The sequence below is a fragment of the Phaseolus vulgaris genome, chromosome 5, assembly GCF_000499845.2.
Source record: "Phaseolus vulgaris cultivar G19833 chromosome 5, P. vulgaris v2.0, whole genome shotgun sequence".
Classification (NCBI taxonomy): domain Eukaryota; kingdom Viridiplantae; phylum Streptophyta; class Magnoliopsida; order Fabales; family Fabaceae; genus Phaseolus; species Phaseolus vulgaris.
Genome location: NC_023755.2, coordinates 38,578,821 through 38,597,821, shown reverse-complemented (window position 1 = coordinate 38,597,821; position 19,001 = coordinate 38,578,821). Strand labels below are relative to the sequence as shown.

General features: G+C 33.8%; 3 protein-coding genes and 1 non-coding gene across 4 annotated transcripts; 1 reads left to right on the top strand and 3 right to left on the bottom strand.

Moving 5' to 3' along the window:
* Positions 1-1,230: 1,230 nt before the first annotated feature.
* Positions 1,231-4,494, bottom strand: LOC137835838 (eukaryotic initiation factor 4A-10-like). The gene is made up of 5 exons (XM_068644551.1): positions 4,281-4,494; positions 3,670-3,739; positions 3,462-3,568; positions 2,176-2,606; positions 1,231-2,023 (listed from the first exon to the last, which is right to left on the bottom strand). Exons 2-5 carry the CDS (start codon positions 3,735-3,737, stop codon positions 1,388-1,390), a joined length of 1,242 nt encoding a protein of 413 aa, XP_068500652.1. The 5' UTR covers positions 3,738-3,739; positions 4,281-4,494; the 3' UTR covers positions 1,231-1,387.
* A 5,120-nt stretch (positions 4,495-9,614) lies between these two features.
* LOC137835837 (seed linoleate 9S-lipoxygenase-3) lies at positions 9,615-13,407 on the top strand. The gene is made up of 9 exons (XM_068644550.1): positions 9,615-10,058; positions 10,185-10,471; positions 10,541-10,781; positions 10,874-11,194; positions 11,297-11,382; positions 11,532-11,639; positions 11,769-12,073; positions 12,161-12,424; positions 12,504-13,407. The coding sequence occupies exons 1-9, from the start codon at positions 9,842-9,844 to the stop codon at positions 13,255-13,257; spliced, it is 2,583 nt and encodes an 860-aa protein (XP_068500651.1). The 5' UTR covers positions 9,615-9,841; the 3' UTR covers positions 13,258-13,407.
* A 96-nt stretch (positions 13,408-13,503) lies between these two features.
* TRNAP-UGG (transfer RNA proline (anticodon UGG)) lies at positions 13,504-13,575 on the bottom strand. Its single transcript has one exon. It is a non-coding gene; the product is annotated as a tRNA-Pro (tRNA).
* Positions 13,576-14,771: 1,196 nt separating this feature from the next.
* LOC137835835 (linoleate 9S-lipoxygenase) lies at positions 14,772-18,601 on the bottom strand. Its single transcript, XM_068644547.1, has 9 exons — positions 18,240-18,601; positions 17,809-18,092; positions 17,488-17,725; positions 17,069-17,389; positions 16,861-16,946; positions 16,631-16,738; positions 16,187-16,491; positions 15,833-16,096; positions 14,772-15,729 (listed from the first exon to the last, which is right to left on the bottom strand). The coding sequence occupies exons 1-9, from the start codon at positions 18,445-18,447 to the stop codon at positions 14,973-14,975; spliced, it is 2,571 nt and encodes an 856-aa protein (XP_068500648.1). The 5' UTR covers positions 18,448-18,601; the 3' UTR covers positions 14,772-14,972.
* Between the last annotated feature and the right edge of the window lie 400 nt (positions 18,602-19,001).

Genomic DNA, 19,001 nt, shown 5'->3' with positions numbered 1-19,001 from the left:
TTTTTATATGTCTGTACTAAAATAGCATTTTTTTTTAATTTTATGATTATTTTCATTGTTATTATGTATTAAAAATGATTTCAAGAGAAAAATTAAAATAAATATAATAAATAACTTACTTAACTTTTATATATCAATACACCATGCAACATATAAATATAAATATAATATAATATAAATTAAATAATAAAGAAACATAAACTTAAATAGTTTAAATACTACATTGCCATATTTATTTAAGATTATTTAAAGATTTTGTAATGACTCCCTTCCATCAATTGAACAGTAAATAATAAAATTATCTTCTTTTCTCTTAAATCATTAATTTTTTCCTTAAAAATTACATAAAATGTGAAAAAAAAAATAACAATACCTCCTACTTTTTCTCCTCTTATTAGTTAGTTTGAAGTTTAGGGTTTAAGAATAACGAAAATCCCACAATTTTTTAAAGAGCAATGATAATTTGATATTTCTTACTTCAAATTACACCTCTTTAAATGATAAAAATATCTTTTTATATTTCATAACTTCTATCATTTTTAAATGATAAAAATATCTTTTTATATTTCATAACTTCTATCATTTGAAAGGTGCAATGCAAAAAGTTCGGTATCAAAATAATATTTTTCTTTCTTAAATTATGCAAATATGGGTCCTAACAAAGAATGGAAGAGAAGAAATTGCTCACTCATCGATATTATAACGCGTAAATCTCAAAAAGTACAGAAAATGCTACACATGTAATACATATACATATTTGATGAACTGTTAAAAAACTATCTTTCATCCTCTCTAAACAATGATATTCAAAATAATTATTATAAATACACTATTTAACAACATTATTGTATAACTTTTTTTTCTTTTTATTATTATTGTTATACCACATTCATTTGAATCGAAGAAAGGAACAACTCAATCAACTAGCTGCTTGTTTTTTTAAATAAATAAAATGAAACATATAATAACCCTCAGTGTCAAAAAGAAAAGGACATAAGTTCAATAAAGAAAAAACAATTTAGAGCCTTCAATGATAAAATCATAAACAACTGTCATGATTGGACCGATGAATGTAATTTCTTAACCACGACATCTTTAAATAAAATTAAATAATAACTCTCAATACACTAAATTTCACAGAAAAACTAACATTATTCCACACCTTGGTTACGATGAAATATATATTTTAACACAAATAAGCAAAAAAGGGGTCTTTGGGCAACCTACTAATGAAGCAAATAAACAAATTTTATAGAATCCATTATAAATAAAGTAAAGGGTCTTTGAACTCTACCGGTAAAAATTGAAAAAGAGAAAAAAACACAAAATAATAATTGTCAAAAAAGTAATAGCTCTGATGACTTAACAAAGCATAAAAATTAACCCATCAGAGCAAATCAGCAACATTTGAGGGCAACTCCTCTACAGTGACGTTGTAGAACTTCTGAATATCAGATAGCATTCTGGAATCATCGAATGTCACAAAGTTTATGGCAACACCTTTTCTTCCAAAACGGCCACTTCGCCCTATGCGGTGAAGATAATTTTCAGGTTGGGTTGGCAGATCATAGTTTATAACCAAAGACACTTGCTGTACATCTATACCACGAGCCAAGAGGTCAGTGGTGATTAGAACTCGAGAAGAGCCAGAGCGAAATTCACGCATGATGATATCACGAGTGTTTTGGTCCATGTCTCCATGAGTGGCTGAGACTGTGTGATCATTGCTTCGCATCTTGTCTGTGAGCCAGTCAACCTTGCGCCTTGTGTTCACAAAGATGACACTCTGGGTGATAGCCAAAGTCTCATAAAGGTCGCATAATGTCTCCAGTTTCCATTCTTCCTTGTCAACATTCACATAAAACTGCTTGATACCCTCAAGGGTCAATTCATCCCGCTTTACCAGGATTCTCACTGGCCTATTCATGAACTTTCTGGTAATCTCCAGGGCCTCAGGTGGCATAGTAGCAGAGAAAACGCCAACCTGAATTTGACCTGGCAGTAGCTGGAAGATGTCATAGATCTGCGTTTCATGCACGAAAATGAAAACTGTTCGTTATTTAACTCAAGATGACTTCATCTATCAGTAATATGCACGAAAGAATGTTAGATGAAAGTCAACAAAAAAACACCAAATTCAATTTTTTTCAACAACCGAATGGAAAACAAACAAACCTGATCCTTGAAACCACGTGAAAGCATTTCATCAGCCTCATCCAAAACAAACATCTTTATGTGATCAGGGCGAAGAGACTGTCTGCGCAGCATGTCAAACACACGCCCAGGAGTGCCAACAACAGTGTGTACACCAGCTTGGAGAATGCGCTGATCCTCACGGACACTGGTCCCACCAACACAAGCATGAACCTTGACGCCAAGATAATCACCGAGAGCTCGCATAACCTTTTCAATCTGCTGAGCAAGCTCCCTTGTTGGTGCCAAAACCAAAGCCTGGCACTGAACCAATCCATAATCTAGTTGCTGCAAAATTCCTGAACAGAATGTAGCTGTCTTTCCAGTTCCAGACTGTGCCTGCTGAATCACGTCCAGACCTTTGCAGAAAGGAACAATCCCCCTTTGCTGAATTGCAGAAGGCTTCTCAAAACCTGTAAAACGAAGAATAAGAGATTACACATCAACTTGGGCTAAAGTTAACTTCATATAACATTTGTTTAGTTCTTCTAAACATGCCACACTCATCAAAGAAGATTTCGGTTTAAAACAATAATAAATATAGATATCACATGGTTGTTCCCTGCAGATCCGTTTGTAATCTTCTACAAAGTAGTTTGAAATGGTGTAAATTCAGAAAACAATAATCCCAAGCATATGATGTGAAAAAAAAAGAGATTCAATGCCCTTTATTGGTACATTACTTGATGCTATAAACTCCCCAACATCAGGGGGTCCAGGCAGGGGCCAAATAGTAGCATCCTTGTTTTGAAAAGGTCAATTCAACATTTAGATCCTACGACTCCAGGTTAATGGTGACAACCCTAAAAATTGCACCAAGACTCCACTTCAGTAAATTAATTAATCCAAATTAAATGATAATTTAAATTGTTTTGCTAAAATTTAATTACAATTGTAAGAAGTTCCAGATATGTCAATTGCAGAGACAATGAATGAAACAGTATAACTCCAACAGGGTAACCATTACAGAGAACAATGTCTAAAATTAGTTAATAAAAGTAGTTAATCCAAATCTTCAAAAATACTGACTAATTGACACTGTCACACTCACTGACATACACACTTTACTTTTTAAACACACTTTATTGTCGGTGTATTCTGTAAAAGGTAAATTCAGTTGCCTCGAAAAGTAACTTTGGAGATGAGTCGAATCTTTAAAAAAGGAACCCATCAACCATTGTCAAGAGTGTTTAAAAGATAGTATTCCGAATATTTCTCTAGTATTGAATAAGCACAAGAGAAAACAAACAAAAAATCATTTGCCATACCATAAGCATATATGCCTCTCAGAAGATTTTCTTGTAAACCCATTGCATCAAAACTATCATAGACTTCATCATATGAGGTGAAAAACTCTTGTCCATCGGCAGAAAGCCTGCAATTAATTTCCAAAACAAAAAGGTTACAGAAAACCATAAGAATAAATACACGTCAAGCGTCACACGCAGTGAAAAACAAAAAGTGCAAGGAACTTACAATTCACTCATTTTGGAATCATAATGCCGACCGTCAAATTGAGAACCCTCAGGAGCCAATCCTGCCATCACTGCAGAACAGAAACTTCAGTAAAATTAAACAGACACGTGTACATAAAAAGACCTAACAAATCCAAATCCGACAACAATAATTAATTCCCAATAAATCATCGTGAGAGAACGCAAGTGAAAGAAGGCGAAGGCGCTCTTAGCTATGCAAAATCCTTTTCTTTTCGAACGATGCCAGATAATAAGAAAAAAAGGTTAAACAACAATTCAAAACCACCTATAATAGAATAAAAATACATATTAAACCGATCAAAATTCGGTGAATTAATCTAATCTGCGCCAAAACAGAAAATAAAAAAAGCACCAATCGTAAAAAAAAAAACGATGATGATTCAAAATTTTAGTTCGAACTAAACACAAAACAAATAACAAAAACATAACACCTAAAATCGAATGAAAAAGCTTGGCGAAGAAAGTAACGAGATGAAACACAAATTCAAAACACAGCAAAAAGAGTGATATGAAAACAATAGAAAATGAAACAAAAGCGGATTTGTTAAAATGATGAACGTTGGTGAAGACAGAGAGAGAAGTTAGGGTTACCTGAAGTTGGTGGAATAGAGAGAAAGAGAGAAGCAAAGAATGGGAAGCGAAAGAGGAATTAGGGTTTCCCAAACTCCTCGGATCTGCGCCGTGGAGTTGTAGGGAAGAGAAAGGAGAATAGAATAGAAGGAATGTGTTGAGTTTAGGTTTTTTTATCTCATTACTTCTGCTTTTTCTTCTACTATTCAATTCTACCTACTTTTTCGTTACATCACCCAAAACAATCGTATCAAAATAAATATTATTATTTTAATCATAAATAAATAATAAATATGTTTTTTATAATTGATTGTGTACAATATTTGTATATTAAGATTTTTATTAGTTTTACTAATTCAGATAAGATTGTGGTAAATAATTAATTAGAGTTTTCAATATTCTTTTTCATGGTTCTGTGTTTGTTTGAATAAAAACCAACAATAGCTCGAATTTAAAATAATCTTTTATATATAGATTATCATTATTAAAATTTGGCATTGAATGAATAAAAAAATGTCCAATTTCGTAGCAGAAAAATTCTATTCTTACGTAAATCTATCGTTCTATTATTAGAAATTGAAATGAGTGGTATATCATAAGTGAATCAACAATTAATGAAGTGATGTTAGTCCTAATTTGGTTACTTTTTAATAATAATAATAATAAATAATTAAAGTATGTCAAAAGAAGTAATAAAATAATTAAAATAAAAACTATCATACTTTATGTTATCACTCTGTCTATGAAACACGTGTCTACGAAACAGTTAATCTTCATCTCCTCTTCTTGGTATCTCATACTCTTAAGATTATTTTGGACTTTCGGCTACTATGTTCACTCGATTGGGCTTTGGTTGGTTCTCGATTAGAGGATATGGGCTTTCACTTATTTATTGGGTCAGGATCAACTTTCAGTTTATGGGTTTAGGAGTGCTCTTGGTGGGTGTGTGTACCTGTAAAGGATTCGGACTCCAATAATAAAGTCATAATCTATTTACTCAATTATTAGATAAAATCACTCTACTATGTTAAACATATCACCTATTTATAATGTTCATTGTTAAACTTTTACTCATAAATTTTTACTTTTCGCAACTTACAATTATTTATTTTATTTTAACTTTGATTTTCTTTACCTTGTTTTTGATAAGTTTAATTTATAGATTTTCGAAAATAATATAATTTATATCAAATTTGTAAATTTATATGCGTTTATTTTTATGTTCCAATTTATTAAGTAATTCTTTTATGATATAATAAACTAACATACTAGGTTTAATTGAGGCAAAACAAAGTCCCAACATATAATTTTTTGATCTATAAATTGATTATTGGAGTTAAATTACAATTTTTTAAATCTTAAATTAAAACTGTGAAATAAATAAAACTCACGTGTATGGAATTAAAGAAAAAAAAACTTAAAAAAAGTCCATGTTTAAATAATTATTATCGCAGACAAGTACTATTGATGTTCCTATCATCATCTAATTCACAATTTAGAAAAACTAGTTCATAACAGAAAAACTGAGTAAAATTAACTATTTCAAATATACGTTAAAAGTAAAATGATACAAACATATTTTGGGTTTTTTTATTTATGATTAAGTTTATAAGACTTATATTAGTAGCAATGCTTATTTATTTTTATAGTAGTTAATTCATAATATCTACAGTATTATTTATTTTTTCGTAAAATATACTTTCTTTTAACATCGAGAATTTAACATAGTTAAAAAATATAAGTCGTTATTACTGTTAATTATTGTCAGCCATAAAATACTTTAACTGACTTTTTTAAAAACATTAGTTTGTTTTATTGTTATATTATTTTTAAAGGGTATTAAAGGATATGGATACTAGAGGGATCCTAATATGAATTGGGAGTTTTTTTTTAATTATCAGTTGTTTCTCTCTATAAAAAAGAATAATTGGGTATCTTTTTTCTAATTATCAGTTATTTTTCTTTATAGAATGGAATAACCTTTATTTTATCTTTGTGTGTTATGATTCTAGTATTTAATATTGATTATTTCCTTCTCCAGTTTATTCTTTTATTCATCTTTGTTCCTTTTTTTCATTTATGTTCTATTTTGTAATAAATAGCGTATTTAAAAGAGAAAATAGTATATAAACTACTATTGATATCGAATTATTTTAATAGTGATGTGAGACTATATTAAACCTAAAATATATTTTTATAATTTGAAAATGAAATTCATTATTTTATTTAAGGACATTTTTATCATTTTACATAAGCATCGACCGCAGGTTTTAATTTGTTTTGGTGCTGGAAGTGATTGCATTATGAAAGCCCAAAAATTTTGGTCAAGTAATGTGTCTAGGTCCAATTAGTTATTGGCAGATTCTCCCTGCACCATATCATTTTGGACTGCACCCAATATACACACAGAAAAAGACCAAAATATCCTTAATGAAATGAAAATTAAGATTTAGGTAAAATGTGCACCCAACCCACACCCAACCCACCCAACAACCTTGCACCCTTAATTTTTCGGTGGTCAATATGAGGCAGCACACAAAAGCTTGGAAACTTAAACACAGAGCAACCCAAGAACCTCTATTCTTGTCGTGACTGTTACAGCAACGGAACTCGAAAACAGCAGAGGTACCGTGACGACATCAATTGACATTCCCAAAGATTATCGTTGTGACATTCTTCTCTTTTTACACTTTCAAGATAAAAGTGCGGAACTCACTGGCAACCTCAAAACTCACCTTCTGCGATTTGTCTCCTTCTCTGGTGGCTTCGTCGATGGCTTCAATCCTTTTCCGGTGACTTCATCTCCTTCTCCGGTGGCTTCATTTGCTGTCGTCGCAGTGTCTCAATGTTGCTTCGAGTTTCGGCAGCCACAGTGACGGCAAGAATAAAAATGAAGGGTGTAAGGTTGTTGGGTGAGTTGGGTATGGGTTGGGTGCACATATTATCTAAACTCTAATTTTCATTTCATTAAGGATATTTTAGTCTTTTTTGTGTATATTGGGTGCAGTCCAAAATAATATGGTGCAGGGAGAATCTGCCTTAGTTATTTGGTTTCTAGAAAGCCCTGCACCATATCATTTTGGACTGCACCCAATATACACAAAAAAGACTAAAATATCCTTAATAAAATGAAAATTAGGGTTTAGATAATATGTGCACCCAACCCACACCCAACTCACCTAACAGCCCTGCACCCTTCATTTTTATTCTTGCCGTCACTGTGGCTGTCGGAACTCGAAGCAACATTGAGACACTGCGACAACAACAAATGAAGCCATCGGAGAAGGAGATGAAGTCACCGGAAAAGGATTGAAGCCACCAGAGAAGGAGACAAATCGCAGAAGGTGAGTTTTGAGGTTACTAGTGAGTTCCGCACTTTTATCTTGAAAGTGTAAAAAGAGAAGAATGTCACAACGATAATCTTTGGGAATGTCAATTGATGTCGTCGCAGTGCCTCTGCTGTTTTCGAGTTCCGTTGCTGCAACAGTCACGACAAGAACAAGAATGGAGGTGCTTAGGTTGCTCTATGTTTAAGTTTCCAAGCTTTTGTGCGCTGCCTCACATTGACCACTGAAAAATTAAGGGTGTAAGGCTGCTGGGTGGGTTGAGTATACATTTTACCTAAACCTTAATTTTCATTTCATTAAGGATATTTTGATTTTTTTCTATATGTATATTGGGTGCAGTCCAAAATGATATGATAAAGGAAGAATCTGCCTAAAATGAAAATCCTAATTCATTTATACTTGTAATGTAAAAAGTAAGAAAAACATCCGAATTATAAAAATAGTGATGTGAATATAAAAATATTATATATAAACAGTTATAAAAAAACTAATTTTATAAACTTTAATTAAGCTTAAAATTCATTTTTTAATATCAGCCACTTTTTACAATGCATTTTTTTTTCAATCTTCTTTACTTTGCTATTTCCTTTTAATTATTTTTAATTTCATATAGACATTGAAATGTTCTTCTTTTTATTTCCAATAACAAAAATAAAAACAATATTTCTACTTCAGTTCAAAGAAAATAGTTTAACAAATTTGTAGAGGATATAACTATTATATAATTACTTAAAATTTATGTTTGATGATTAATATGAAAATAATCAATATTTTAAAAATTATATTTCAATAAATTTTAACTTAATTAATATGGAATTAATCATTGTTTCACGAATCTACATTTATACATTATTTTAAAAACTACATTTCAATAAATTTTAAATGAATTAATAGTGAATAAAAAATTGTATATGGCTAATGATTTTATAAAAAAAAAAAACAAGTTTGCACCTTGCTGTCTTTCTTGCATGAACTCAGTTCGACACCTCACATCACAACCCTTTTCAAAATTATCTTCTTTTCAGGGTTTTATTAAGCAACAACTTGTAAGTATTTTTTGTTGTGAGTTTTCAAACTTGATCTTCATGAACTCTCATACCATACTCAATTTTCACCTAAATTTTTTCTGCAAAAAAATCTTAAGCTATTGAAATACGAAAAACGATATGAGAAAATGTTATGATTTGTTAAGACTTGTTCAATTAACTTTGATACATAATTTTTTTTCTGGCATCACTTATGGAATTTGTTATTCAAATTGTCATTTGTTTGAGCTCTGTGCCAAGACTCCACCGCCATCGAAATTGCAGAAAACTTGTCGCAGAAGACCATAATCAATTATCAGTTCAATTTTCATTTGTCCTATGTGTATGCATGTGAACTTCATATTGTTTTTTTCCTTATAGGATAAGCTTGTTTCAAATTAGATTGCTCATATATACCAGTAAATTTGTGAACTAAAGGGTTACCTTTTTTTTATACTATTAATATTTGTAATGCGAGAAAAAAATGTGATTAATGCATGAAATCTGCCTTTTAAATAGAAAAAAATACTGATAACATTAATATTAATATTATAAAGTGGTCTTTAAGTCTAAGTCAACCTCATAAAATTGGTTCATAGGGTTGAGGTTTGCATTCTGGGAACTCCAACACATTTCTCGTACCGAGAGTGAGAGCAGCTCGTGCGTGCGATAATATATTATAGGTGGTGGCCTGATAAACTCAATAAATATTCGTTAGGATATAATTGACTCTGATACCATATTACAAAGTGAACTTTAAGCCTAACTCAACCCCATAAAACCGGTTTATAGGTTGAGGTTTTGCCCCGTTAAATATAAGAAAAAAAGTGTTTTATCCTTTAAATTGTGATTTCTGATACGTAAAAACACATAGTAATAAACAGTGCCACAGAATAGTGAATTTGCTCTTGTAATGGTGTAGACACGTGTTAAGGGTTTGGGGCAAGTGGCTCTAAAGGAAAGTGTATATGAGTATGAGAAGAGTAGGTGTCATCATATAACATCCTCATCTTTCATGCATGGCTCTGGGTTCAATATTTAATATTTAATGTTTATTGCATGCACTTATGAGAGTTTGCGCATGGTAGGTTTTCACAGTGTTCCTGGTTATAAATACCACCCTCACCAGTTTTTTCTTTCAGCATTCCTTGATGTTTACCTAGTCCTTCCCAAAAGAAAGAGTCATACATAGTTTTCGTGGGTTGCAAAGATGTTTTCTGGTGTGTCTGGTCTCATCAATAGGGGCCACAAGTTAAAAGGGACAGTGGTGTTGATGCGAAAGAATGTGTTGGACGTGAATAGCGTAACCAGTGTTGGGGGAATTGTTGGTCAAGGTCTCGACATTCTTGGTTCCACAGTCGATAATCTCACTGCCTTCTTAGGTCGTTCAGTTTCTCTCCAACTCATCAGTGCCACCAAACCAGATGGTTCGTTTCTTCTTCTTCTTTTCACTTCATATCAGTATACTTTCTTTTCTGTGTATGTATTGTTCCGATATATACAAAAGCATGGTAAAAGGGCTTCACTGATTTTGTCTTCTTTTCTTTGGTTAGCTAATGGAAAGGGGAAGCTTGGAAAGGCTACCTTTTTGGAAGGTATCATCACTTCATTGCCAACTTTGGGAGCAGGCCAATCAGCATTCAAAATTCATTTTGAATGGGACGATGAGATGGGAATTCCTGGAGCGTTTTACATCAAGAATTTCATGCAGACTGAGTTCTACCTTGTGAGTTTGACTCTTGAAGACATTCCAAACCATGGAAGCCTCCACTTTCTTTGCAACTCGTGGATATACAATGCGAAACACTTCAAAAACGATCGCATCTTCTTTGTGAACCAGGTGAAGTACATGTTCTTAAGTCTTCGATAACTTTGATGAAAAGATGAAGCTAACAACATTATATTGCAGATATATCTTCCGAGTGAAACACCAGCTCCATTAGTGAAGTATAGAGAAGAAGAGTTGGTTAACATGAGAGGAGATGGAACAGGAGAACGTAAAGAGTGGGACAGGATCTATGACTATGATGTCTACAATGATTTAGGTGATCCAGATAAAGGTGAAAATAATGCGCGTCCTATTCTTGGAGGGTCTGACACCTTGCCTTATCCTCGTAGGGGAAGGACTGGTAGAAGACCAACAAGGAAAGGTTTGGCTTCTGTTTCTATTTTCAATTTCTTGTCATAATAAAGATTCATGCAACCTTTTTCAGTAATAAATTCTGGTATTTTGATGAAACAGATCCAAAAAGTGAGAGTAGGAGCAGTGATATTTATCTTCCAAGAGATGAAGCGTTTGGACACTTGAAGTCATCAGACTTTCTGACTTATGGACTGAAATCCGTATCACAAAATTTTCTTCCAGCATTGCAATCTGCTTTTGATTTGAATTTCACACCCAATGAGTTTGATAGCTTTGAAGAAGTTCATGGACTCTATTCTGGTGGAATTAAGCTGCCAACAGATGTACTTAGCAAGATAAGTCCACTACCCGTGCTCAAGGAAATCTTCAGGACTGATGGTGAACAGACCCTTAAGTTTCCTCCTCCAAAAGTAGTTCAAGGTATCTCACATTAAGTATCTAAAATGGTCCGAAACAAAATCAGTGCCTATGGATCTCTGAATCACTCTTATCTCACATGGTTATTTGTTATTACTTGAGCAGATAGTAAGTCTGCATGGATGACTGATGAAGAATTTGCAAGAGAAATGATTTGTGGTGTAAATCCAAACTTGATTCGTCTCCTTCAGGTAAGCCTAATCAAGATTTTGTTATTATAAAAAATACACCAAACTAAAAGGTTAGATTTTCTTTGTGTGTTACTTTGGCATTGATAATATTGGCAGGATCATAATCGATCATATATTTTCTTATAATGATTCTATATTTACAATTGCAGGATTTCCCTCCACAAAGCAAGCTAGATAGCCAAGTCTACGGTGATCATACCAGTCAAATTACCAAAGAAAACCTAGAGCCTAACTTAGAAGGGCTCACTGTTGATGAGGTACATAATATGATGAAACTGTGTTTCTTGGTGATAGTTTATTTGATGAACTCTGTTATTTTTTGTTTCGTTTTATTCTAGTTGTTGCTTTTATGAACAATAACTAGTAAAATATATTTGGTTGGAAAGGCAATTCAAAGCAAGAGATTGTTCCTACTTGATCATCATGACTCAATCATGCCATATTTAAGGCGAATAAATGCAACATCCTCAAAGGCTTATGCTACCAGAACCATCCTTTTCCTGAAAAAAGACCGAACTTTAAAGCCACTTGCCATAGAACTGAGTTTGCCACATCCTGGGGGTGATAAATCAGGTGTTGTTAGTCAAGTTTTTCTGCCTGCAGATGAAGGTGTTGAAAGTTCTGTTTGGCTTCTAGCAAAGTCCTATGTAATAGTGAATGACTCCTCCTATCATCAACTAGTCAGCCATTGGTATAAATTTTCTCAGCAAAATAACATAAAAGCAATTCAATCTACATATCTATAGAATGATTGTTAACATCTTTGCATGGATAACAGGCTAAATACACATGCAGTTGTTGAGCCATTCGTCATAGCAACAAACAGGCATCTCAGTGTTGTTCATCCTATTTATAAACTGCTGCACCCTCACTACCGTGACACCATGAACATAAATGCCCTTGCTCGAGGAGATCTTGTCAACCACGGTGGAATCATAGAGAAAACCTTTGTATGGGGAAGGTATTCTATGGAAATGTCTGCTGTAATTTACAAAGATTGGGTTTTTACAGATCAAGCATTGCCTGCTGATCTTATAAAAAGGTGATTCATTTTCATCCTGGTTTAATTGTTAACAAAAGTTGAAAACATAATTGATGGCATGTTGTAAATTGTGATTCAGAGGAATAGCAACAGAGGATCCAGAGTGCCCTCATGGCCTTCGCCTCTTCATAGAAGACTACCCTTATGCTGTTGATGGACTTGAGATATGGGATGCTATCAAGACATGGGTTCATGAATATGTTTTCCTGTACTACAAATCAGATGACACACTGAAAGAAGATCCCGAGCTGCAAGCTTGGTGGAAAGAACTGGTAGAGGTGGGTCATGGTGACAAGAAAAACGAGCCATGGTGGCCTAAGATGCAAACACGTGAAGAGCTAGTTGAGGCTTGCAGTATTGTGATCTGGACTGCTTCAGCACTGCATGCAGCTGTTAATTTTGGACAGTACCCTTATGGAGGTTTGATCTTGAACCGTCCAACTCTCAGTAGACGATTCATGCCTGAGGAGGGTTCTGCTGAGTATGAGGAGCTGAAGAAGAGTCCTCAGAAGGCTTTGTTGAAGACTATTACACCAAAGTTTCAGACCCTTGTTGATCTTTCTGTTATAGAAATCTTGTCAAGGCATGCTTCTGATGAGGTGTATCTGGGGGAGAGGGACAATCCAAATTGGACATCTGATACAAGGGCATTGGAGGCTTTCAAAAGGTTTGGAAAGAAGCTCTCAGAAATTGAGAAAAAACTCTCACAGAGAAACAATGATGAGAAACTGAGAAACCGCTATGGACCAGTTATGATGCCTTACACTCTGCTCTTCCCTTCTAGTGATGAAGGATTAACTTTCAGAGGAATTCCCAACAGTATCTCTATCTGAAGAGAAGGAATCTGAATTCCTTCATCCACTTGCATGCTGAAACCTACTGTGTTTTTTTTAAAGCCTTTCTTCTTCAGCCTTAATAAAAAAGCAAATCTGCCTGTAAATTGTTTTGAAACAATAAAGGCAGAGTTACTGCTTTGTGCACTAGTCTTGTAATTTGGAACAAAAGTAAAGTAAAAGTGTGTTGCACAAATATATATTTTTGCATGAAAAATGTTAAAATACATTCAAAAAATATTATAAGGGGCATTCCGAGAATCGAACTCAGGACCTCTCGCACCCAAAGCGAGAATCATACCACTAGACCAAATGCCCGCTGTTGAGATAGTAATTAAAGTAAACAATTTAACTGATTTAGGGTTTAGGATTTTAACAATTTAACTGGTTTAGGGTTTAGGGTTTAATAAAAAGAAAAAAATACAAACGATATCACTAATATGTCCATATTTTTAATAATACGAGAAAAAAATAATATAATTAAAAAAAATAGTCGTATATATTTTTTATCTACAGTTATTACAATAATTATTACACTAAAACCCCATAATATTAAAAATACAATTTTAATAGGAAAGGACAAAAATGGATGAAAATAAATAAATGACTATTTAAATTATCCTTAGACAGAGATTTTTAATTTTTTTTTTAAAATGTACGGAATTTGAAATGCTCTGATTTCATATAAAAAATTTCAAATATTTTGTTTTAATATGAATTTCAGATTTATTAGATTTCATTTTTATTATTTGGATATAGTATTTCAATTGCGTTAAATATAAAAAAATATAAAACTATCATCAAATAATGATGGTTACGTCAATCGAAAAAATTGATAATGAAAGAAATAAATTGTAATCATAGGATGATATGTGATTAATTTAATTGCATAGTTTTTATATTTTAACAATAATTAAACAAACTTTTTCATTTTCTTCATATCAAAGTAAAAAAAAGACTTGTTATGCCTTCCCAACCACAACCTCTTCTGCAACAGATTCATTCCTTTTTTGCAATTTCTATTTGATAAATAACATTTGAAGAATGAACAAAAACTTTGTATAAAGTAGAAAAAGGATAGAGATGAAAAACAACCTCACATCATCAACATCAGATCCACAATACAAATCTCTTAAAATAACTGAGTCAATTTGTACAAATTTTCTTCACCAGATAAAACTGATTATTTGTAGAACTTGTCCACCAAATCCAATATTTCTTTAGAGTTAAAAGGTTCCTTAAGTCTAAAATGCCATTGAAAATTGAAAAAACAAACTTCAAACTTAGATAAAATTTATGTTGTCGTGTACTTTACTACTACCACTTCAGTGCTAATCATGGAAATCTATCGAACAGCACAACTTGAGTGTTAATCCTATTGCTGTTTTAACAGACTGTGTCTATCACATTCAAACTTTTCACTATGAACCATGTTTAACAGAAAGAAAACTTGTATCTTGAGAAATGAACATTCTTTAAGAAGTAATGAGATGCATTTTGCAATGCCAACAATATTTAAACATGGGAACTGCTTTTTATTATATTCTCAAGATCATACAAAGTACAAACACATTTCTTTATTAATAAGAAACACACGAGAAGATTCAACCAGTTCAGATGCATAACTTAACCATACATAAGTGGACGAAGGAATCAGATTCCTTCTATTTTGCTTTTACTGAAAACAGGCACAGTGCTGCAGCAACCATAAAGCCTTAGATGGAGATACTGTTGGGAATTCCTCTGAAAGTCAAGCCTTCCTCACTTGAAGGATAGAGCAGAGTATAAGGCATTTTAGCTGGCCCAGTTCTGTTTCTCAATGTCTCATCATTGTTCTTCTGTACAAGCTTCTTTTCAATCTCTGCAAGCTTCTTTCCAAACCTCTTGAAGGCCTCCAATGGCCCTGCATCAGAAGTCCAATGGTCACCACCATCTCTCTCTCCCAGGTATATCTCATCAGATGCATGCCTTGACAATATCTCTATGACTGTAAGGTCAATAAGGGTCTCCTTCTTTCCAGTAATAGTTTTCAGAAACTCCTTCTCAGGGTTCTTAGCCAATGCAGCATACTCAGCAGACCCTTTCTCAGGCATGAATCTTCTGCTAATAGTTGGCCTGTTAAGGATTAAACCACCATATGGATACTGTCCAAAGTTAACAGCTGCATGAAGAGCTGAAGCTATCCATATGAGGGTAGTAGAGACTTCAACCAAATTTTCACGACTTTGCATCTTTGGCCACCATGGCTTATCTTTCAAATCACCATGACCCACCTGAACAAGTTCTTTCCACCAAGCTTGGAGTTCGGAGTCTTGCTGAAGTACCTCGTCTGACTTGTAGTAGAATGCCACATACTCTACCACCCAGGACTTGATGGCATCCCATATCTCTAGCCCATCAGAAGCATAAGGATAATCCTCAATCAAAAGCTTAACACCGTGGGGAGCAGATGGATCTGCAACTGCAACACCTCTGCACTCAAACAACATTGACGAGTTGATTAAATTTAGATTGTCTATTTTTTAAGCAATACATATGTTACTAATCTGTTAATAAACTTTACAAGATTACTCACCTCTTGACAAGATCATTAGGCAATGCTTGATCGTGGAGAGACCAGTCCTTATAAATCACAGCGGACAGTTCCAAAGCGTATCTACCCCACAAGAATGTTTTCTCTATAATACCGTCTGCATTGACCAAGGACTTGCGGGCAAGCGAGTTAATGTTCATGGTGTCACGATAGTGAGGAAACAGGAGTTTGTAAACAGGGTGAAGCACACTCAGTTGCCTGTTTGTTGCTATCACGAATGGTTCAACAACTGCATGAGTGTTTAGCCTGCAATTCACGTTTAAGTTAATCATTTATAAGTACATAGATTGACAAACTTAATCGCATGGATCTCAATGCTAATTAACAATATCATACCAATGGCTAACAAGTTGATGGTAGCACGAGTCGTTCACAACAACATAAGCCTTTGCCAGTAACCAAATGTAAGCTTCAACTCCCTCGTATGCAGGAACATAGACTTCGCTAACAGGACCATGTTCGTCGCCCTGAGGATGCGGCTTACTTAACTCAATGGCCAATGGTGCCAAAGTTCCATCACTTTTCAAGAAAAATATGGTTCTTGTAGCATAAGTCTTTGTGGCAGATGCATTTATTCTCCTCAAATATGGAATGAGATAGTCATGGTGATCCAAAATGAACAACTTCTTGCTTTGGATAGCCTGTTCAACCAAGTATAATTATTAATTGATTGCTTCTCATTGGAATCACATTAGAGTAAAAACGAAAAAAACAAAGAGTAGTTGCAAAACAATAGGAGGAAGATTGCAGTGAAATAATTTTAATGTGAAACTTGATTACCTGCTCAACAGTGAGCCCACCTAAGTTAATCTCCAAATGTTCTTTCGTTATAATGGAAGTATGATCACCAAAGGATTGAGTATCCAGCTTGCTTCGTGGTGGAAATTCCTGGGACAATTCAGCATGTGACGGATGAGGTCAGCAATCTTAATTTGAAAAGCAAAGTGCATTCATTCAAACTATTTGGCTGCATGTACTTTGTTACCAATCAACTTTGAAATCAAGCTCACCTCAAGACTCTTAATGACATTAGGATTAACACCAGCAATGGTTTCTCTTGCAAATTCTTCATCGGTCATCCATGCAGACTTATTGACTACGCCAAATAATAACAATTCAAAAGTCCACCCATGTGATTGAATGCAGAATGAAAAACAGGAGTACATTGCTAATATATAAAGATGTAACTTTTGTTCTTGTTCAAAGTATGTAGCATACCTTGCATGACTTTAGGTGGTGGATACTTGAGGAACTGTTCACCATCAGATCGGAAAATTTCCTTCACAATTGGTATAGGAGCGTATTTGCTGAGAAAGTTTGTAGGCAATGTAACTCCACCTTCATAAAGCTTGTGCACTTCAGCGAAGTTATCAAACTCAAGGCTCAAAAGATTTCCATCGAATGCATCAGTCAACACTGGCAACACATCTTGGGATACAGATTTCAATCCGTAAGCAAGAAAATCGGATGACTTCAAGTGACCAAATGCTTCATCTCTTGGAAGGTAAACAAAGTCACTGGGCTTCTCACTGTTAGGATCTGTTAAGAGGAACACATAATACATGTTAGGATCCTAGGAGAGTAAGGAACAACCTTAACCAATCAAGTTATGACAAAAGAGAAACATGAAAAGTAACCTTTTTTAGTTTTTGGTCTTCCCGTTCTTCCTCTGCGAGGGTAAGGTAAGGTAGAACCTCCAAGAACGGGGCGAGCTAATGCTGCACCTTTATCTGGGTTGCCCAAGTCATTGTAGACATCATAATCATAAACCCTGTCCCATTCCTTCCGTTCTCCACTTCCATCGCCTCTTACATTCTTCAGTTCTTCTTCTCTGTACTTCAGAAGTGGAGCTGGTGTCTCGCTAGGAAGATATGTCTGCATTATTATATGATAAGTTAGTGTTTTTCATCCATGCCATGTCATAAAGATGAACAAGGTTCATATATGAAGTAGCTTACATTGTTGGCAAAGAAAATGCGATCACTCTTGTAGACTTTAGAATTGTAAATCCAAGAGTTGCATATGAAGTGAATGGTTCCATGATTTGGAATGTCTTCGAGAGTTAGGGACTTAAGGTAGAACTCAACTTGCATGAAGTTCTTGATGTAAAATGCCTCAGGAATTCCAAAATCAGCGTCCCATTCAAAATGAACATCATATGCATCTTCTCCAGCTCCCAAGGTTGGCAATGAGACCTGCCCTCTTAAATTCGTAGCCTTTCCAACCTTCCCTTTTCCATGTCCTATCACATCAAACACACCCAAAACTTAATCAACTTAAAAAAAACAAATCTTTGTGATAAAAAAACATCATTTTGCCATCACTGTTTATGCATAGCAGTTCACGAGAAAAATGGGGTGATTAATGAGATGAAAAAAAGTGATTTTACCATCAGGCTTAGTAGCACTGATGAGCTGAATGGAGATGTGGGAAGCAAGAGCAGTGACAGTATCAACTACACCACCGATGATGTTGATTCCTGTTCCAATGACACCCTTCACACTTGTGATGCTGTTGATATCCAACACATTCTTTCGCATAATCACCAAGTTTCCCTTTATCTTGTGACCCTTGTTTCCTCCTATGATTCCGAACATCTTGCTTAACTTTCAACGAACACTGTTGTTGTTCTTCTTCTGTGTGTGAGTGAGCAACACCAATGGCCATGCTCCTATTTATATACACCAGCAACTGTCAAATCTAACGGATAATAGGTTTTTTTTTTCTTTACTAACTACCAACTTCACCAATAGTGTAGTTTGAAGTGATTTTTTTAACAGTTTAACACATTATTAAATAATTTTTATATTCTTAATGTGATATTTTAATTTATTTTTTGGCCACCACCCTTTGACACGTCATTGAATATACGGACCTGATACTCTATCCATCAAAATTTATAGTACTATCTTACAACTACTTTTATTAATATTTTATTTAATAATTTCATTTATATTTTAATTAAATGATTTTATTTTATTAATATATAGAGTTTTTTAATGGAAGCAAGAGAAAATGTAGGTTTTCAAGCTTGTTTTTTCCTTTAATTTATGCTTTGTTTTCTTGTATTTGCCTTTGAACAATTTTTCTTACACACTTCACAACTCTTTATAATAATATTTTAAATTAAAAATAAATAATATTATTAAAT